General features: G+C 41.1%; 1 protein-coding gene across 5 annotated transcripts in view; it reads right to left on the bottom strand.

Annotated features, from left to right (window-relative positions):
* fbxw12 (F-box and WD repeat domain containing 12) overlaps window positions 1–22,105 on the bottom strand; it is a 112,253-nt gene that overhangs the window by 26,670 nt on the left and 63,478 nt on the right. Inside the window, exons 1-4 of one of the 5 annotated variants that reach the window (XM_072582231.1) lie at window positions 12,286–12,407; window positions 7,384–7,440; window positions 3,006–3,199; window positions 1,373–1,410 (exon numbers count right to left, since the gene is read on the bottom strand). In XM_072582231.1, coding sequence (XP_072438332.1) covers window positions 1,373–1,410; window positions 3,006–3,107 — 140 coding nt within the window. In that variant the 5' untranslated portion in view covers window positions 3,108–3,199; window positions 7,384–7,440; window positions 12,286–12,407. The other 4 variants (XM_072582232.1, XM_072582230.1, XM_072582233.1 and 1 more) reach the window with 4 other exon arrangements.

The raw sequence follows: 22,105 nt of genomic DNA, 5'->3' as shown, positions 1-22,105 counted from the left end.
GCCCGTTTATGACCCCTCTGAAAAAAATCAAAAACACAGTATCCTTGAGAAAAGGAACAGCTTTTTGAAAAAAAGGGACCAGCTTTGTGACAATATTCAACAGGTCTGATAGCACCTGTACAGAAAGCAGGCACAAATGCTACCAGGTCTATTCAGCATTTGCTTTATCTTCTATGTTAATTCAAAATTTCCAGCATCTTCAGTATTTTGTTTTTGTTATAGTGGGGAAGAAGGGTGAAGTGGTCAGTCAATGACTGACTGCTGAGTGATCAGAGAAGGATGACGCTCAGATAATGAGCACAGTCAATTTAATTTATGCATTCATCAATGCGAGATATAAAAACCTAATTGGAAATACATGCACGATTTAATAGGCAGCAGCCCAATTTATTAACCTGAGAGAGAAGAGCTTAGAAATGGAAAAAACAGTTTGTCAGGATAGAGAGGTCAAGCATAGTATTTGACAAGGGGGATCATAACTCATGATAGGTGGGTTGATGGCCAAGTAGTATTTATTCCTACACCATTAATTCCGAGATCTCGATAATGTTCTCGAGGGGGGCCAGGTTTGAATCCTGCCATAGCAGATGGTGGAATTTGAATTCAAGTAATAAAAACCTGGAATTACATGGCCAATGATAACCATAATTGTTGCTGACTGTTGAGAAAAAAAAGCATTTCATTCACTGATGTCCTTTAGGGAAGAAAACTGCTATCTTTACCTGGTCTGGCCTACATGTGACTCCAGACCTACAGCAATGTGATTGACTTAACTGTCCTCTGGGCAATAAATGCTGACCTAGCCAGAGATGCCCACATCCTGTGAAATGAATAAAATAAGCTTTTGAAAGTGTGTGAGGTAGTGCATGACAAGGAAGAATCATTTACAATATTAGCTGACATTGGCAGCATGATGGGGTGCTGGATGACAAGGGGTTTAGTGAGGATGTTGTTGATGGAAGAAGAAGTCAACTTGTGCTCAGAGATGGAATGGACTGGCAAAAAGACTACGGCCTTATCTAACCTCTCGGGTCGATGTACACTATCCTATCGCACCATTTCAAAGAACAGTCCTCCTGACCAATAATTGTTCATCAACCATCAACACTTGAAGGGGCAGCAGTCCGAAAGCTAGTGATTTCAAATAAACCTGTTGGACTATAACCTGATGCTATGTGACTTCTGCCCTTATCAACACAAAGTAATATTACATTGTGGTTTGTTTCACCATATTTCCCACACTACCATGACTTCAGCTTATTCACTATTGCTTTGGAATTTCCTGGGATCATGAAAGGTTTTACATAAATGCAATTTTTTTTAAAAGTGGGCACAATACAGCATGCATGTGTCAGCAATGGACTCCTCTCACCTCCACAGCCAGGGTGTTTCGGCAGCATCATTCCAAGCCTGTAAATCACAAGATATCAATGTTTATTCTCAGTCAGGTTTGAACTTGAAGGAGAAAATCTGTTAGTTTATGGAGTCTTGACAACTTGGAAAGTTTACGGCTTCCAGACCAAAATGTAGATATTTTAATCCAGTGTGTTTAGATTAGATTCCCTACAGTGTGGAAACAGGCCCTTCAGCCCAACAAGTCCACACCAAACTTTCCAAACCACCCAGACCCATCCCCCTACTCCCTACAAATGCACCTATCACTGTGGGCAATTTAGCATGGCCATTCACCTGACCTTTGGACTGTGGGAGGAAACCCATGCAGACACAGGGGGACTGTGCAAACTCCACACAGACGGTCACCTGAGGCTGGAATCGAACCCGGGTCCCTGGTGCTATGAGGCAGCAGTGGTAATCACTGAGCCACCATGCCATAATAATAGCTCAATCCAATGTCGATTTTATTTTGGTGACTGAGAATCCTTCGATCACAGTGGTTTACAGTTTGATTGGCTGCTTATGAAACCCTCTAACTCTGATATATCAATCCTGCCATTGTTGCTAAATCATTGTATGATCATTGTTGCAGGTTGAGCTGGAGGAGATCAGTGAGATGTATTGGGACTGTACAGGTGGATCTAAACACAAGGGTAAGAATTTAACTTTGTGTTCAGAGTCACTTCAGGTCAACTAAGTCAGATATGATGGCCAAGCAATACAAGTAGGATTAATGCATCACCATCTCCGTTACAGAGAGATTGCATGAGACTTTGTTTAGGAGGACAGAATAACAGCATCTTTGTAATCCCTAACGCTGCAGGCCATATAACCTTTTTGATCCAGATTGAACTTGTTCTATTCGGGCTTCTTTCCGATTTCATGTGTCAACTTGATTCTAGATTTTCGATTTAAAAAATGTTTAAATGATGTAGTCACGATTTTTCAAGCTTTAAGCTGGGGTTTCTCTTTCAATTGTCTAGATTAAAGTGGTGCTGGAAAATCACAGCCGGTCCTGATGAAGGGCTTTTGCCCGAAACGTCAATTTTCCTGCTGTTTGGTTGCAGCCCGCCCGGCTGTGCTTTTCCAGCACCACTCTAGTGTAGACTCTGATTTCCAGCATCTTTAGTCCTCACTTTTGCCTAGTTTCTCTTTAAATTGAGCAGCGTAACCTGTAAACGATCCAAGAGCTCTTCAACTCCCTTTACAAATATTTCATTTTCATATATACAGTACCTCTCCGTGTAACAGTCTCCCATCCGTAGTCTAGAAATTCTTAGAGATTCCTAACTTCAGATTTGACAAGGCTCATTTACTCGCCCGAGGTTATGTTGTACACCCCGAAGGAAAAATAAACAGAATAAATCAGGCTGCAACATTTGTGGATGCTGCTAAACGGGTGCGTACTGGAGGTTGGGATGAAGCAATGTCGACTCTCAGATCCATTACCCCTTGTGTTTCCCAGTGTTGGTGTTGGGTGAGAGGGTGTCCCTGAGTGCAGGGTGTGTGGAGTTGTGAACAGGTCCGAGATTGCTCAGTACTCAGTTCCGCAATTCCCCGCCCTCTCTGCTGACAGTGTTTGGGACCACTCCTCTCGGCCAGTTCTTTACCTCGTTCACCTGAGAAACCCGTCTCAAATCATCAGCCTCCAGGTAACTGAAGATGTAGATTAAACAGTCCCGTGTGAGGACAGGTTCTGGGTCACTCTCCATAGCAGGCAGATCTCCAGAACACACAGGAGCCGCCTCTTGACACACTGCCAAAGATAGACGGCTTCCGGGCTCTTCCCTCCCACTATGGCATCCTAAAAGGTACAAATATAGAACAAACCCGAGATTTGGAGTCAAAGATCAGTTATTGGAATCAAAGCTGCAAATATACCAAAGCCAGTTCGATACATGCAATGGGTGGGGACTATGAGACAGCTTGAGCTCAGTTTTTAGTTGTGAGTTACCCGTCAGGGCGGTACATTCAACATCGAACTCCGCATTCTTTCAGCACGGAATCTAAATTGATAATCCGATACAATACTGAGGCAGTGTGACATTGGAGGAGTCGCTGGGTCTTTGAGATTAGATGTGAAACCGAACTATTTCTTAGTTCAAGGTCTGTCCTCATTAAACTGGAGCGTACGTTTAATTGTGCTTACAAAAAAAACCCAGAAATTGTTGGAAAAGCTCATCAGATCTGGCAACATCATAGAACATAGAACATAGAAGAATACAGCGCAGTACAGGCCCTTCGGCCCTCGATGTTGCGCCGATCAAAGCCCACCTAACCTACACTAACCCACTATCCTCCATATACCTATCCAATGCCCGCTTAAATACCCATAAAGAGGGAGAGTCCACTACTGCTACTGACAGGGCATTCCATGAACTTACGACTCGCTGAGTGAAGAACCTACCCCTAACATCAGTCCTATATCTACCCCCCCTTAATTTAAAGCTATGCCCCCTTGTAATAGCTGACTCCATACGTGGAAAAAGGTTCTCACTGTCAACCCTATCTAACCCCCTAATCATCTTGTACACCTCTATCAAATCACCCCTAAACCTTCTTTTCTCCAAAGAAAACAACCCCAAGTGCCTCAGCCTTTCCTCATAGGATATTCCTACCATACCAGGCAACATCCTGGTTAGTGGAGAGATATCAGAGTTAACGTTTAGTGTCGATTGACCCTTTGTTTTTATTTCTGATTTGCAGCCCTGGTTCTTTTTTTTAATATAATTGAGCATATATTTTCCCCTATGACAGAAGTTAAGTTGATTGGCCTATATTTTCCTGCCCTCAAGAGAAAAAAAAATCACTCCATTCCATATCTTTCAACCTAATGATACCTTCCTGGAATCAAATTAAAACCAATGCATCAATTATCTCATTAGCTACTTTACTGAAGATCCCTGAGAATAGAATGTCCATTAGGACCAGGGCTTGTCAGTCCAGAGCTCAACAATATACTCAGTTTTGTTTCCCTGAGGAGTCTGATTGTCCTGTAACCCTGGTACTCCTCCAGACAAACCGACAGAATCCCAAACCTGTTAGACTATTACAAAAGCTAAGACCCCTCTTGTTCTCAGAACCTCTAACCTACCTCGCTTACACCCACACTCTCCTGTTGTGGAACACTGACCAAATCAGAGGGTCAGGGATGTGCCTGCCTCCCTGTACAAAGAGTCCAGGCAGCTTTACCCCTTCCTGATGAATAACAATGTTTGGAATTCAGTCTGCAACTCATAACCTCTTGGCCAAAGCTGAGCAAATTTCAGATACGTGCCACAGACTTTGGAACATATTGTTATTGAGGAAATCCCAAATGCTACAACTGTGACTCACTAGTTGTCCTGCCATCTTTAATGTATTCTAAGGAAGTACATAATTATTTTATTCAACTTTGTATTTAGTGATGTTTTTGCATATTTCATTAACCTTACCATCAGCTGCTATACTATTTCAAACCTTAGGAATAGAATTAACTTTAATCACTTACCAGATACCCACCAATTAACTAACTTCTTCACTCAGTGCAGAGCATGCATCAATCTATAGAAGCTGAAGAGGTTTGGATAATAACAATAGAACTTTTTTCCTTACCTTTGATAATTCTCTGACTCACTAAGTCCAGCACTCAAGAGCTAAGTTGCACTAAGTCGGCTGGTTTTATATGCAACTAACAAAAAAAGGCCCAGTTAACAAGGATCTGGTTTCAGTTGGTATTTAATTAAGCTGTTATTTCAGTGGTACTACCTGGAGCTAGTGGAAAATACCCTGTATAAGGCTGCAACTACAAAATTTAAAATGTGGATTTCAACTTAATGCCAATTATGAACACAATTAGATTTGTACAAAACTGTAGTGTATTCATAATTGATCAGAGTGTCATGAAAATGAATAATATAGAGGAAGGTGCAAATGTTATTTGAAAAGAATGAAAACTTTATTGGCCAGTATAACCTGTGATCTCAAATGCATCTGGGAATTCTATTGTACTTTAACTGTGATTTCACATAGTTCTGTAACCAGTAAAATTATCATCAAATTAAATAAGGTATTTTATAAAGTTTAATGATCTTTCTCAAATAATTAAATCTTCTGAAAACCACTGGATATAAATGTTGGAGGAACTAACAAAATTAAATTGTTTTGCTTCATAAAAATGTTCATATTTCAACACAATGATTTGTTCTACAATGTGCCAAAGAAAGAAGTTGGCAACCTTTGCTGAGTCATTGTTTAATAAAACAGGTGTAAACGTAGGCTATTGATGTGATGTCCAAAAAAGTTTCATTGCTGCAATGTGTCAGGCATTGATTGTCCAACAATAGAGAATCTAAGCATCATGTCATGACAGTTAATGGCATCACCATTGCTGACTCTACCGCTGTCAACATACTGAGGGCTATCTTCGAACAGAAGCTGAACCGGAGCAGCCAGGTATGGTGGCACAGTGGTTAGCACTGCTGCCTCACAGCGCCAGAGACCCAGGTTCATTTCCTGCCTCAGGCAACTATCTGTGTGGAGTTTGCACATTCTCCCCGTGTCTGTGTGGGTTTCTTCCAGATGCTTCAGTTTCCTCCCACAGTTTAAAAATGTGCAGGTTTGGTGAATTGGCCATGCTAAGTTGCCCTTAGTGTTAGGTGAAAAAGGGGTAAATGTAGGGGAATGAGTCTGGGTGGGTTGCTGTTCAAAGGGTCAGTGTGAACTTGTTGGGTCGAAGGGCCTGTTTCCACACTGTAAGTAAGCTAATCTAATCTAAATAGTATGATTATAAGAGCAGGTCAGAGACTAAGAATTCTATGGCTGTCATTTCCTGCCTCCCCAAGCCTGTCTACTGTCTGTAAGGCAGAAGTCTCATGAGTGTTATGGAATACTCTCCACTTCCCTGGATTCTTACAGCTCCAAGAACATTCATGACAATCGACACCTTCCAGGACAAAGCAGCCAACTTCATTGACATCCCATTCACCATCTTAAACATTTCCTCCCTTCATCACCAATGTACAGAAGCGTGTATCATCCATAAGATGCATTGCAATGACTCACATAGATTGCTTCAACTGCACTTTCCAAATCCATGACCTTTCCCACCTACATGGGCAAGGGTAGCAGATGCATGAAAACACAATTGTGACTTGGAATTATGTTATTGTTCCTTCACTGTTGGTGAGTCAAAACCCTCAAACTTTCTATCCAACAGCAAAGATTGTAGTGGTTCAAGGAGGCAGCCTATCACTAATGTCTCCATGGCAATTAGGGATGAGTAATAAATAATGGCTTAGTTATCAATACACACATCCCATGTACAAATAAAACATATTTTGAACTTGTTGTACAGTTTCTACTGCTGTAAGATAAGGCATTAAGGGAATTACAGTTATAAAGGAAACCCAACAGTAATGCAGGGCAATTCTTCTGGGGTTTTGCATATTTATATCCCTTTCATTTTTTTTTTCAGAAATTTGCCAATTAGGGCATAAAAGCCACTCATTATGAGGGTTTAATATTCCATTCGTCATTTCAGTACATGTATACCACATTTTGTTTGTATGATTTACAGTTCAAATTAAATAAGGGTTGTCCCAAATATAGCAGTGATATTTTCAGTAAACAAGACATGAGTGCAGCCCATCAGGCTGCTTTATCCTAGATGGTGTCAAGCTTCTTGAGGGTTGTTGAAGCTGCACTCATCCAGGCAAGTGGGGAGTATTCTATCACACTCCTGACTTGTGTCTTATAGATGGTGTACAGGCTTTGGGGAATCAGGAGATGAATTCCTTATTGCAGTATGCCTTGCCTCTGACCAGTTCTTGTGGCCCCTATATTTATATGGCTAGTCTAGTTCAGTTTTTGGTCAATGATAACAACAAGGATGTTAATAGTGGGGATTTAGTGAAGATAATATTATTGCATGTCAAGTGGCGATGGTTAGAGTTTTCTCTTATTAGAGGTGGTCATTGCCTGGTTTTGTGTGGTGCGAATGTCACTTACCACTTGTCAGGATTTTGTCCAATCTAGCTGCATTTGGACACGGAACTGCTTCAGTATCTGAGGATTCAAACAATTTAAGGAACACAAACCACAATAATATTCCAGTGACATTAGAATGAATAAAATCTGTCAGATTTTGTTGGAAACAGTTTTATAATGCTTCCCATCACTTGGGACTTACCAGGTACTTAAGCAACAAATGATATAAGAAGGCAAGCTGCTGATGATTAGAGGAAATTATTTTGCAAGGGAGAATTGAGGGAGGATTGTTTAATATAGGTGGAGTCTGAGTCTGACAATGTACTTCAGCTCTAAGAAGGAAAACTTTGGATTTTGCTTTATAATTGCAGGAAAGTTTATGCAAATACAAATACCTCAGACAATCAAATCATTCAACTCCAAGTATACTACACAATCTGACATTCATCAACTTCAAACCAATAATTTTTCAGATGTTTGCGACATTTCATGAGACAAGTCCATTTCAGGAGTTGCTTGACTATCTTGGCTTGTGGGCCTCAATCAGGCCACATTCCCTCACTTTTTTCTGTTGTACTAAGGCCACAGTGATACTGCAGCAAGCCATTTCAGAGCCATATATATGGAATGGGATTTGAAATTAGTGACTGAGTTCTGCGATTAGCAGAGTTCTATAAGCTAGGATCATCCTTGTGCAGATCCTTAGAAAAGAATAAAACTGAACTTGTTTCTGAGTAGGAGCAATCCTCAAAGCAGCTCTCAATCTGTATGAATTGTCCATTAGCTTTTCTGTTTGTATATGTCTGTAGTTTTACAATAATTAATGAGTAAATTAAAGAAGAATATTAAACAGTGGGATGAATATTTTTAATAAAAATTATCATTAAGTATTTTAAAAGCAGAGTTATCATTTGAAGTATTTTTGTATGGTAGATTCAACTATAGAGAGAATCTTTAAATTGTCTATTTTAGTTTAAAGCATGAATATTAAAAATATAAAGTTATTGATTGTAATTCACCAAGCTACTGTAAAAGCTGTTCACTCTGAGTAAACTGAAGTGTGAGCACAGAATCGCAAAATGTGGTTTGCTTTTTATTCAGTTCTTAGGAGCACTATTTTTTTAAGTTATTCAATTCATATATTGTTCAGAAGGGGGCAGCAATGTCTCATTTTTTTAAACATGCGGACGTAAGATTTTGCCATGTCTGTGTTGCTATCAACTATAGTGCATCTTGATTGAACAAATAAAATGATACAGAAGTGTAGTGGTCAAACTACTGGATTAGTAATCAAGGACCCTCAACCAAAAATTCCATTATGATAATTTCAAATTTAAAAATTTTTAAAAATTCTAAAAAAAATTTAGAAACAAAAGCTACGATCAATAAAAAAGTTTTGGATTGCTGTGAAAATCCAATGTCTAAATTCTGGTCTTCCCAGAGGCACCCACATCCAGGAATGGTTCAAATAGTAATCTGTTGCTTTATATTGTATTTGGTAAAAGGCAGTTTATATGCATCTGCAGAGTCTTTATTGGCTGTTGCTTGATTCAAAGATGATGCCGATCCAGGATTTTGGGCTCCAGCCATGGTCTCCCGGAACAGGCTGAATCTCAAGCCCACAGATCTGTGAGCACTTGGTCAGGATGTCCCATGAGATAGTCGGATCTGGAGTGCAGGCATTGTTTCCCTTTCCTTCTTTCTCAATCACCACTGTGCCTCACCATTTAAGACGTTGTAATTCAAAGCGTGGTATAGTTTGATGGACAAGTTATCACCATTTTGAATGGCTGTTATCAACTGTTTATCAGCATTATTATCAAGGCTGTCATACTTCAAGGAGAGAGTCGGCAATGTTTGACAGTTCTCTCATTGAAACCAGATTAAGAAGCAAATGTATTGCTGGTTGAATTTATCCAGTGCTGGTTTGTATTGTTGATACACAGCCCAGGTCTTATTGTAATTCAGGAGTGTGGTGACCACAGCTGCTCTGTACATTTGGACCTTTGTAAATTTGGAGGGGTTTTTGTTGTCACAAACCTGCTCCCATAGTTTGCTATCATAGCTGATGTGATGATGAATCTCCTGTACTTCAGTGACAGAAGTGGCTGCCAAAGTGTCAGAAGCACTCAACATATTCCAGTGTCTTCCTTGTAACATATGTGGGAGGTGGTATATTTGACTACCAGATATGGATTATTGTACGTTTTGGTAACTTTCTAGGAAAGGGCTAGTTTCTTGTATGCACAATTGAAGAGATCGAGGAATGCGTGCAACGTAAATAATGACCCTGCAGTCATCCACATACAGTAAATCATGTATGTCTACAATAGTTTAGTTTTGGCATGGAGGAAGTTGAGGTTGAAGAGTTTTCTATCTAGGTAGTATTTAATACTGACACCAGAGGGCAATTCACCTTTAATGAATTGAGTGCCCACTCTCATTTAAATTATTAATATTATGGGAGCTATCAACCAGTCTGATGTAGTCTTGACCTGAAATTGGAAGGGTCCTGTTTCAGATCTCCCAAATAAGACTTTATAGTGTTAACACCAGGAAGCAATTGCAAAATTTCAGAGAATGTCTATTCCTGATAATAAAAAAGACCTTCCAGGAGACAGAACTCTATGCATCTATGTCAGGATTGTGGATAAAGGAGAACATCAGTCCTGGTTAAAATCATGTGGAGTTTCTTGATCTCAGGATGATTTGTCATTTTTGCTACGTATGAAGTTCTCGCTTGTGCTAATTGGTTTGTGACTATTGGTGGAAAATATGAGATAAAGTTTTAAATTCATCTCCTTGACAGCATTGGGATGGAATTTGTTAGTCTCTCAGTATAGATCAGTTCCATCAATTTTTAATCCATTGATTTCTGTAGGTAGTCATAGGAAACATAAAAGATTGGATTCTTCATCTGCCACAAAGAAATTCAAGTATCTTTATTTGATGCAGCGCAGGTCAGGACAAAATAAAGCTTTGTACTGCACATTATAATATTGTTAATCCTGATTAAGTGATCAGATGCAAATTATCAAAGATGCTTTAAGATACTTTTAGCAATTAGTCAATAACAGCACTATAAGGAATTAATTGTGCATGTGGTGTCAGATAAAGAAGGATTTTAAAATAATCTTGACATTTAAGGTCCATTTGATTTCTGACAATTATTGTTCTTATCATACAACACTACAATATTTCTAACAATTGTGATTTGCAAGTATTTAATCTGGTCTATGAAGTGGGATGCAGATTTGTATACATTGTGGACACCACATATGTGTTCTTCTATAGGAGATGCATGCAATTATTAACCTTAAAGCAGAGGTTTTTCTTTCCTGCTTTTTTTCTCTTTTATTATCATCCACTTTACTGAATGTGCAGATTGCTATGGATGTTGGTGTCTGTTATTTCAGTGAAGTATCCATTTCATCACTGTGAATAGAAACAGCAAGGACTGAATTGTCCCTAGGTCCACACATGTGGGTTAGGAGCTGGGATTGAGAGTAAAGCTGGTAAATAGCACAGTAACATTGCATTCTGTACCCAAAGGGTTCCCACTTCTGAGCAATCGCTCTGGAGGTGGGGTCACTGTGGCACAGGCTGCCAATCCAGCAGAATCTGGTATGAGCTGAATGTGGGCAAGGTGGTGCTGCCAGAGGTATGGCATTGTTCATTCATATCTCAGATCTCCCTTTTCCTATTTACACTGCCATCAGGACACACTTTCAGCACTAGATGCAAAACTTCTTTGAACTGACATACGTGGGGCAGGACTAACTGAAGGCAAATGCAACTTGATGGCTTGCTATTGAAATAGCCATTTAGTAATGCATAAAACATCAATTTGCTGCTCAGGTGAATTTATGTTTAAGTCATCCTTACTTTTAAGTTGAAAATGTTTAATTGTTTGAAGTAAATCATAGCCTGTTTCATTGCCAGTTTAATTGTTGTTTGCAACTCTATAAACTTCAGAATGTGCTTATTAGTGTTATGTTGCAACTAACAGCACCCAGTAAGTTGAGATTGTTTGTGTCTCTAATGCAGTGTGATTTTTTATATCTGTAAAAAACCCAAATGATATTTGTAATAGTGCTGTACATGTTCTAGGCAGTAGCTGATAGAGGGTGAAATTGGTAGTTGTTTAGGAGCTGATGTTGGTTAATGCTAAATTTAGAACTTTCTTTAACGTAGCAAAATATAGCAACACATGAATCCAGCTTGTTGGAATGAAACTTTTGTTTGCAAAAATGTACCTAGCAATCCTGAACACGTTTGCTTTAAATTCCTGTAAGATGTTAACCTGTTTATTGTTTAATGCCCACATCAAAGTAGCTCAATAGCTGGGAAACATTGAACCCAGGTTCTCTCGATCAAAAATTTCATCCTACTATGTTGAAAATTGTGCAGTTTTTGAAACAGCAATAGCTGTATTTTGTTGCCTTCACGAGCTTTGGTTTCCTGTGCTTTTCTTGAGTATACATTCTTGAGTATACAACAGTCTGTAGACAAACACATGTTTACACTAGTTTACAGTGATTTGAAATCCTTTTCCTTGACCAGCAAGTGGTGCTGTCTGCTCCAATTTAAAGACATGGAACATTATTTTGTGGTAGAATTCCACCCTTGATCAATAGTGCTTACCAGTCATTACCATGCTTACAATTGAGGACAATTTGCAAATAAACAAGGCACAGTGGTCTTTGCTCCTAAAATTGAATTAAATCAATGTAATGGATGACCAAAATAACAAACTAAAATCACTCTTCCGACTGGTCCATTAAATCAATGTCATAATTGACAATAGTTCTGACCTGCCTTCAAACCTGTAACCAGGTGCTGCCTCAGGAATGTACTTCAAAGGCAAATTCTGCTGCATTTACAAATGGGAAAGACTGAAAGGTCATTTAGCATTGTACTTACTTTTTGTTTGTGTCCAACTGAGCAAAGCTGCTCTTGTCAGAAACTCCCAAGGTCAAAAAAGGTTTCAATTGTGTTAAATTTTCTTTTAAAAAAGACAGCCTTGTTCTGATTTAATGGTTCACCCAACCAGTCAGTTCATCAATCTGAACTGATTGTTACAACAGCAAAATATTTATTCAAACATGTACGTCAGCTGATAACAATACTTCTTACCAATGAACGAACAGTTACAGCAAATGTAGAAAGTTCATCTGAAGAAAATTGCATACTTGGATTTCTTCGAATTTCATGCATGATGTCGAAATATATTTTTTAATGTTAATGATTAACATACACAACTTAGTGAAAACCCAATCTGTTCTCAGGTATTTACACTTTTAAGAGGAAATCAATCTACTTCACTTTGTTTGTAAATGGTACTGATTCCACTCTGCACTGCATGTCTTTAACAATCGTAGAACTGGGAACTGAAGGCAGAGACCAGGGAACCAAATGATTGGAAACATGAAAGTCACAACAGTTACTCAGGTTTGAAAAGCATTTGTAAAAATTTGGACTTACTATTTAGTGATGCATTACTAATATGCACATGAGTGCACATATCTAGGAAAGACATGCGTGAGCTCTGGCTGTTGTGCCTCTGTGTACAAGAAAACTCACACTACGATAAAATACTTTGCACATAAAGAAAAATAAAAAGTTGCATGGTATTACTGGAGATATAAGGAGTAAATAAAGTCATAGATTGCATCAGTGTCACTATACATATTACCTTCATTAATATCATTATTTAACTCAATGGGGAAAGATTCACATACTCAGTGTGTAGCTTATTTATGATTGCATCAATGAAATTATTTTTGGGCTGGTAGTATTGTGCCTAACATTGTAGCTCAATACTTGATAATGGACCTTAAACATTGTCCAGCTCGCCAAAAGAAAATCTTATGGATGATCCAAAACTTACATACCTATAAGGGCCACCTCTGAACTTAAAAAAAAGGTATAAGTTATAACATAAGCAACAAAAGCCCACAGTCATTCACAAAACTTTATCCAATAAAGTCATGGCACAATCTGATAAACAGTATTCTAGGCATGGCACCAACCAAGAATTAAGTGGGACCCAGTTCAACCTGACAACTTATATGGGGGCTGAACCCAATTGGCCTCTAATAACATTACATTTTAATTTTAAAAATCTGATTTCTTGATTTGGTGTGCAGTCTGAACCATAAATCCAAAATAACAGCAAATACTTCTTTGAAACCACTGGTTGATTAGGCATTATTTTTAATTATCGATTAGAATATCTTTATATGTAGTATAGTGGCATATTTAAATGCAATTCTCTAAACATAAGATCACCTCTTCATTGATGTTGCTAATTGTCCATTTTTCTTGCCAGCACAAATTTCTATTTCACATACTGAAAGTAGGTAACTTTAAAGCAGGTTTATCTGTAGCCTTTCAAAACAAAATAGTCTATATCTTATATGTTCAGTAATACATACCAACTGAATTTGTATATATCTTTATATTTAAAAAGGAATTAAACTAGAACTAATCCTGATAAAACTACAATATCCTTACTATGTATTTTGAATAACCCAATCCCTCTTCCCTTTCCAGCAGCTTAATCATTGCTGCAGTTGTGCTCTTCCTACTGGTGTTGTGATGATGCTGTTCTCAAACTGAACATTTTTCATAAAAGAATCGTCATTGTTTCCTCAATGATTTTGGCAAGCCAGTCTAAATCTGTTGGATGTATTTTCCCTGAGATATGAATACAACATTATATTTAGTATCATATTAACTTGAAGGGAGTGCCTCTGCTAATCTTGACCATATTGCATGTAGGTGGATGACATTGAACTATGAGGTTTATGGTTGGCATGAATGAAGGTTTCATTATAAACTGTTCTAAGACTTTATGTTTGAATACAATTGAATTATTGATGGCAAGTCCACGCAGCATGTTAAGCAATTTCCTTACCTTGTTGCCTGATCTTTAAATGTCTAAAAGTCTTGATTATGTTCTCATTGCCTGTTTCAACTTATCATTGAATTGTGACTATTCTTATGTTAAATTCTGAGACGATGGCTGGGATTGTATGGTGCCCCAGGGAGTATTGTAGGCAGGAGAGAGGAGGAGTGGGGAGGTTTGTCAAATTAGTTGGGATAGTATGGTCTAGCATGCCTGCTGCTGACATTCTACCAGTGGTGAATGGGCACTTTGCTGTGTGGAGTTGAGCCCACCAACCAGCAGACTCAGCCCTGGATGGCACCTCAGACTTCAGGCTCTGTTCAAAATCTGTCAACCAGACATCACAGTCTCTCACCTTGAACCCTCTTGGTGTCTGCCCGATTGACCCTGATGACCTCAAGCTGACTTAGAGTCATAGAGCTGTACAGCACGGAAACAGACCCTTCGGTCCAATTCATCCACGCCAACCAGATATCCTAAATTAATCCAGTTCCGTTTGTCAGCACTTGGCCCATATCTTTCCAAACCCTTCCTATTTGTACACCCATCCACATGCCTTTTCAATGTTGTAATTGTATCAGCCTCCACCGCTCCCTCTGGCAGCTCATTTCATACATACATCACCTGCTGCATGAGTAAGTTGACCCTTAGGTCCCTTTTAAATCTTTCCCCTCTCACCTTAAACCTATGCCCTCTAGTTTTGGAATCCCCCAACCCATGGAAAATACCTTGTCTGTTTATCCTATTCATGCCTCTCATGATTTTATAAACCTGCACACTGGCATCATCTCCACGGTGACTGACCCAGAACTGGCTGAAAGTCCCAGATGTGGAAACTGCTCCTGGTGGTGCTGCTGGGATCTAAGGTGCTGATTTTTTTGATTGTCTGACAGCTCTTGGGGTCATGATATGACCTTTCATGGGCAGAAGTAAATAGAACCAATGAACCAAAGGACTGCCTGATCAATAAAATTCAGTTGGAGTTGCCATCTGTAGTAAAATGGAGTTACCATCAGCATTCCAGGTAGTGACCAGGCCAATAGCACCCTGAAAATCAAGATGAAAGCACATTTTGGCACAGGAACTGGCCCTTTGGTGTGCCACAACTGCACTGACACATGATGCCTTTCAAGCTAAAAACCTTATGCCTCTATGCAGTCCGTACACCTCTATTCCCTGCCTATTCATATATCTGTTAACGTATCTCTTAAATGTTGCTATACTTTCTGCCTCCACCACTTCCTCTGGCAGTGCATTCCAGGCACTTACCAGCCTCTGTGTATAAAAAATGTGCCTCTCAAATCTCCTTTAAACTTATTCCCTTTTACCTTAAACCTACAGCCCCTACTCTGGGAAAAAGATTCTGACTATCCATTCTAGCCACGCCTCTCATCATTTTGTAAACTGTTATCCGGTCACCCTTCATCCTTCAACGTTCAAGTGAAAACAAACCCCTTTTAGTCCAATCTCTCCTCATAGCTAATATCCCCCAAAACAGGCAACATCCTGGTAAGCCATTTGTGTACCCTTTACAAAGCCTCCACATCTTTCTGGTAGTGTGGTGACCCGAACTGTACGCAATATTCCAAAAGTGGTCTAACTAAAGTGCTGTATAGCTACAATATGACTTGCCAATTGTTATACTCTATGCTACGACTAAGGATGACAAGCCTTCTTGACCGCCCTATCCATTTTTGCTGCCAATTTCAGGGAACTATGGACTTGTAAGTCTATATCACTCTGAATATTGATGATCCTAAGGGTTCTGTCATTTACTGCATACTTCCCTCCTCTATTAGATCTCCAAAAATGCATCACCTTGCATTTGTTGGGATTAAACTCCATCTGCCATTTCTCCACCCAATCACCAGCCTCTCTGCATCCTGCTGTATCCTCTGGCTATCCTCCATACTATCCACAGCTTTCCCAATCTTTGTGTCATCTGTAAACCTACTAATCAGCCCATCTACATTCACCTCCAAATCATTTATATGTATCACAACGAACAGGAGTCCCAGACAGATCCCTGTGGGACACCACTCGTCACAGATCTCCAGCCAGAAGAACACCCTTCCACTGCTACTATCTGTCTTCTGTAACTAAAGCAGTTCTCTATCCAAGTCACCAGCTCACTGCAGATTCAATGTGGCTTCACCTTTTGTATCAGCCTGCATGAGGGACCTTGGCAAAGACATTGCTAAAGTCCATGTAGATAAGATCTACCTTTGTCACTTCCTCAAAAAACTCAATCAAGTTTGTGAGACATGACCTTCCCCACACAAAGCCATTCAGCCTATCTGTAATAAGTCCATATATTTCCAAAGTGGGTAAAGCTTGTGGCTAAGAATCTTTTCCAATAGTTTCCCTACCACTGGCGTAAGGCTCACTGGTCTGTAATTTCTCAGATTATCTCTTTTGCCCTTCTTAAACAAAGGAACAACTTTGGCTATTGGCCAGTGCTCTGGGACATCTTCTGTGATTGAAGAGGATACAAAGATTCTGGAATATCAACATACCCCTTCTGTGACTCACCATTGACTCACTGTGTTCAGCCACCCCCTACAGAATATCCTGTACCTGCTCAGAGATATCCTTGATCCTGCCACCAGGGAAACAACACATCATCCTGGAGTCTCACTTATGGCCACAGAAGCAGCTGTCTGTGCCCCTGACTATAGAGACCCCTATGACTACCATCCGCCTGCTCTTCAACCCTCCCCGTTGTATAACAGAGTCAATAGTGGTGCAATTGACCTGGCTGCTGCTGCTACTTTTTCCTGAGAGACCATTCCTCCCCAAAAGTATCCAACACAGTATACCTGTTTAAGAGGGGGATGGCTACAGGGAACTCCTGCACTGCCTGCCCATACTTACTCATCTTCCTGGTGGACATCAGTGTTCTCTGTCTCTGTAGGCCTTACTGGTGTTGTGATCAGATCACTAAGTGTGCTATTCACAACGTTCTCAGCCTCCTGGGGGATACTTCATAGTTCATCCGCAACTCTGGGCACTCTGCATGGCAAATCAGGAACTGCACCTGAACACCCTTCCTGCATATGGAGTAAGCACAGATACTGGAAGTGTCCCTGATTTCCCCCATATTGCAGGGGGAGCATTCCATGCAGCTGAGTCCTCCAGCCATTTTGAACCTTATCAATTCTCAACAGCAATGCAAGAACTGATTACACAACCTAATCCAATAGTCAACAACTCTGGTGTCTCACTCCCGTGCTCTATTCCTAGTAAATTACTTCTGTAAAAAAAGACTTCACTCATAAAAAAATCTTTATGTATATACACAGATATTGGAGCAGTACAGTCTTTGCATATCAAGGAAGAAATGAACCTTGGACCTAACAGTCTCTGCAGTTGCAAAGGCCAAAAGCATTTCTTACTTATCTAGGACACTACTTACAAACATTTAAGGCAATAAGAGGGTCTGACAACTGAATGGACCATCATTGTACTTTGGAAGAAAGACCTCAGACAGGAGTCTTTCATCACTGCACCTTGGCGACAGCTACCCCAAGTTTTATTGCATCTCTCAGCACATAGTCCTGGATCTTGGAATGTGTCAGTCTGCAACACTCAGTTGGGGTCAACCCTTTGCATTGGAAGACCAACAAATATTAGGCAGACCGAAGTGTATCTTTCAGTCAGTTGATGTTTGTCTCGATGTGTGACTTGGGGAACAGACTGGAGAATACAGAATCCTCGACAAAAACTGCTGCATCTCTGTCCAATCTTCCTTTGCTAAGGCACATATCAGCAGGAGATATGTGACAATCTCTCTCTCTCTCTCTCCCTTCACCATCACCACCACCACCACCACCCCCCCCCCCCCCCCCCCCCCCCCCGCCACAGCCACTTTGAGGGCAGCGGTGCAGTGCCACACAGAGTCGGGACATACATGAAGGGTCTCACAGGTAGTGCCCTTCTCACCAAGCGACGTCTTGGTGCTTGCTGGGAAGTTCACGTGATGAGGCGTTCTGCCAAATGACTTTGACAGTCTGCTCAGGGAACAACCTCACAGGATCAACTCTTTCCTTTTCCCGCAGGCTCTCCAGGATGATACATACTGACCACTTCCTGATGGATTTAGTATCAAAGGTGCTTTTCTTTGAAAATCTCTCCACAAAGATACAGAATGGTCCAACTACTTTGAGTGTTCTATGGCATCAAGGTCAGTCCCATCCTTTTTAACACTGGACACATAGAAACCCGGTAGGTAGTGACATTTGGTATTTGTGTACTAAGAGATCTCTGCACAGCCTGTTGCAGCCACACACATTGTTGGCCATCAGGATGAGGAAGGCATTGGGTACGATCTTACCTCCATCCCCCCCTCCCCCCCCACCCCCCACCCAACTTTATCGAAAGTACATGATGTCCCTGTGGACTTGGTCTAACTTGGACTTCCATATGAAGAGGAAAAAGGCTCAGGTGACTGTCATGGCGCAGTCTTGGGGAATAAACCAGATCTGTACAGTACAACAGTACCAAGAGTACTTCACACCTGATGACCAAGTTTTTACCTGCAATAGGCAAGGAGCTGTGTTGCTTCTTTGCTGCCTCAACTTGGCAATATGCTCCTCCCCAGATTTTGCACACATCCCAGCACCTCTGAACCTGTTCAAACTGGTCACAGATGCTCATGAATCTGTGCACTAATGATGGATCCGAGCAAAAAAGTGTGACATCATCCATTCCCTTAGTTTAGTCACTCAATCTATCATACTTACTACCACCCATGGATCAAATCTAACATCTAAATATTTCTCAGTCTCACTGGGGATAATATGTTGGATGTCCAACTTACCATATTTCTATTCTCTCTGATAATTATAAACAGAAGTTTTATCCTTTGATCTTTGACCTGCAGGCCTCCACTGTCTGGAATAGATACCCCTCTCAGATTTGCATTTTCCTTATCAACTTAGCAAAAGGAACAATACAACACACACACAAGGCAGAGAGAGTGGGCTGCCCTGCCTGACTCCAGATCTAATCGGGAAGCTTTCTGATTCTCACCAATTGATTGAAGCTGGACTAACAATGTTGGTGTAGATCATCTGGATCCAATTGTGAATTCTCTTCCCAAAGCCCATTTTGGAGAGTACAAGTAGGGGTGCAATATCCTGTCAAAGGCCTTCTTCTGGCTGATGAAGCAGCTGTCCATTCCCTTGTCCTGCACTTGGACAGTCACATCCCTTAAGGAGTGTGAGGCTCTCAGAGATCATCTTGTCCAGTACAGCACAGATTTGGTGGTGATGAATCACCACCAAAACAGACCTGACCAGGTTGACGATGACCTTAGACAGGATTTTGTATTCTACATTTAACAATGAAATCAGTCATCAATTTCTATTTTCCTCCCTCTCCCCCTTCCACTTGTAGATGAGGGTGATGATACCTTTCCTCATGGATTCACACATGTTACCTGCCAGAAGCATTCTGTCGTACCCCTCCAGCAAGTCCTGGCCAATCAAGTCCCACCGAGCCAAATACTATATGGACAGTAAAACTGTCATTTCTGGGAGTTTTATCCTTTTCTAAGGACTCCAGGGCAATGGTCAGCTCATCCAGAGATAAGGCTGGGCCAGTCTCTCCCATGTGCTGTTGTCTAAGACCTCCGTGATTGAGAACAGGAGAGCCCAGGAGGCCACTCTCTGGACTTTGTGTCATGCAGTTTGACATAAAAGGATTTGCTGATCCTCACGATGTCAGGTTGAGATCACATTATCGAGGCATCTTCTTCTTTCAGGTTGCTGAGCACAGAACTCTCCCTGCGCACCTGCTGGAAGAAGAAACGTGAGCATGTCTCATCCTGCTCTACGATTATGTTGGAGGCCTCTGAACCAAAGAGCTCCTGGAGATCCTCCTTGACATTGACTGCCATGGTCTGCAGCAGGAGCAGGTTCTGCATGATTTCTGGAGTTTGGACAGTTTCCCACATCTCTCTCTCTCTTGCCTTCCGACCACCTTTGAGGAGGAAGAATCTCTTGATGTTCCCTTGACTGTTTCCCACCAGTCTGTTGGAAGTTCAAAGAAGGGCTTCACAGTTCTCCAGGCTGTGCAATCCCTTTGGAGCTCCTCGTTGTATTCTGGGGTCAGCAGTTTCATATTCAGCTTCCACATTGTCTTGCCGGCCCGCTGGTCATCCTGTCGGTGACAGTCGACAGTAGGAGGCAGTGGTCAGAAAAGAACATCAGCTTGGCATCAGTGGATCTGACCAAGAACACTCAGGACACAAACAGGAAATCTATCTTTGAGTGGATGGACCCATTTGGCCGACCAGGTGTATCTGCACTATGCTCCATCTGCTGGACTGCTGAAAACATTGTGTAGCTTGGAAACTTTCACTGTTCCCATCAGGAATTTGAATATGGCATCCAGTTGCTGTCAGCCCTTCCAGATCATTTAGCCAAATCGATGGTCCAGTTGAAGTCTCTAACCAGAACATTGTCAGCTACAATTGGGGGCTGCTGCAGGATGGCCTGCCACTCATTCTATTCTGAGCGGACTACAACTACAAAAAAGTAAGTGTTGTTTTGCAAACTATACTTTATTCACAAAAATCTAAAAATATCTAAAGGAATTCATATTATCTATTTTTATATTTCCAGCTAGCTCTCTCTCCTACTCTAATTTTTCCCTCCTGGTGCGTGGAGACAGAATATGACAGAATGTGGGCAGCACGGTGGCACAGTGGTTAGCACTGCTGCCTCACAGCGCCAGAGACCCGGGTTCAATTCCTGCCTCAGGCGACTGACTGTGTGGAGTTTGCACATTCTCCCCGTGTCTGCGTGGGTTTCCTCCGGGTGCTCCAGTATCCTCCCACAGTCCAAAGATGTGCAGGTCAGGTGAATTGGCCATGCTAAAATTGCCCGTAGTGTTAGGTAAGGGCTAAATGTAAGGGTATGGGTGGGTTGCGCTTCGGTGGGTCGGTGTGGACTTGTTGGGCCGAAGGGCCTGTTTCCACACTGTAAGTAATCTAATCTAATCTAATATGGAACACTTCCAAAAGGCGGCTTGAAATAAAGTTGACCATTTTAAACCCCTTTCCATGAGACATACAAACATCCAAATTAGGAGTAGAAGTACACCACTTGCCTCCTCAAGCCTGTTTCATTGCTTAATAAGATACGGTGGCTCAGTGGTTAGCACTGCTGCCTCACAGCACCAGGGTCCCATGTTCGATTCCAGCCTCGAGTGACTGTCTGTGTGGGGTTTGCGCATTCTCCCCGTGTCTGCATGGGTTTCCTTTGGGTGCTCCGGTTTCCTCCCACAGTCCAAAGATGTGCGGGTTAGGTGAATTGGCCATGCTAAATTGCCCATGGTGTACTTGCATTAGTCAGAGGGAAATGGGTCTGGGTGGGTTACTCTTCAGAGGGTCGGTGTGGACTGGTTGGGCCGAAGGGCCTGTTTCCACACTGTAGGGAATCTAATCAAAGATCAGAGCTGCTCTGCTTACTCCACTTTGCCGCCTATCCTCAATAACCTTTGCTAATCAAGAATCTGGTTACCTATTCCTTAACAGTCCCACATTAGTTCACTGATGACCACAAAATCCAGGCCATAATTTCCCAAGATCCATCAGTACTGTCAGTTCAGCTACGTCGATGGGATACCTTTCATTACCTCCTTGTACATTTCACCCTACGGTCTTTGACAAATAATCGTAAAATAGATAAAATAAAGTCTATATTAGTGTGCATATTTTTAAATAGAGCTTGTACAGCAAGTGTGGAACAGTTGAAGAAGCATTAAGCATCAGGAGGATGACTGTGGGACAGGAACAAGATGAGAATGCAGGAATCACAAGAGAATATT

The sequence above is a fragment of the Chiloscyllium punctatum genome, chromosome 12 (genome assembly GCF_047496795.1).
Source record: "Chiloscyllium punctatum isolate Juve2018m chromosome 12, sChiPun1.3, whole genome shotgun sequence".
Classification (NCBI taxonomy): domain Eukaryota; kingdom Metazoa; phylum Chordata; class Chondrichthyes; order Orectolobiformes; family Hemiscylliidae; genus Chiloscyllium; species Chiloscyllium punctatum.
This window is presented reverse-complemented; position numbering and strand designations above follow the sequence as displayed.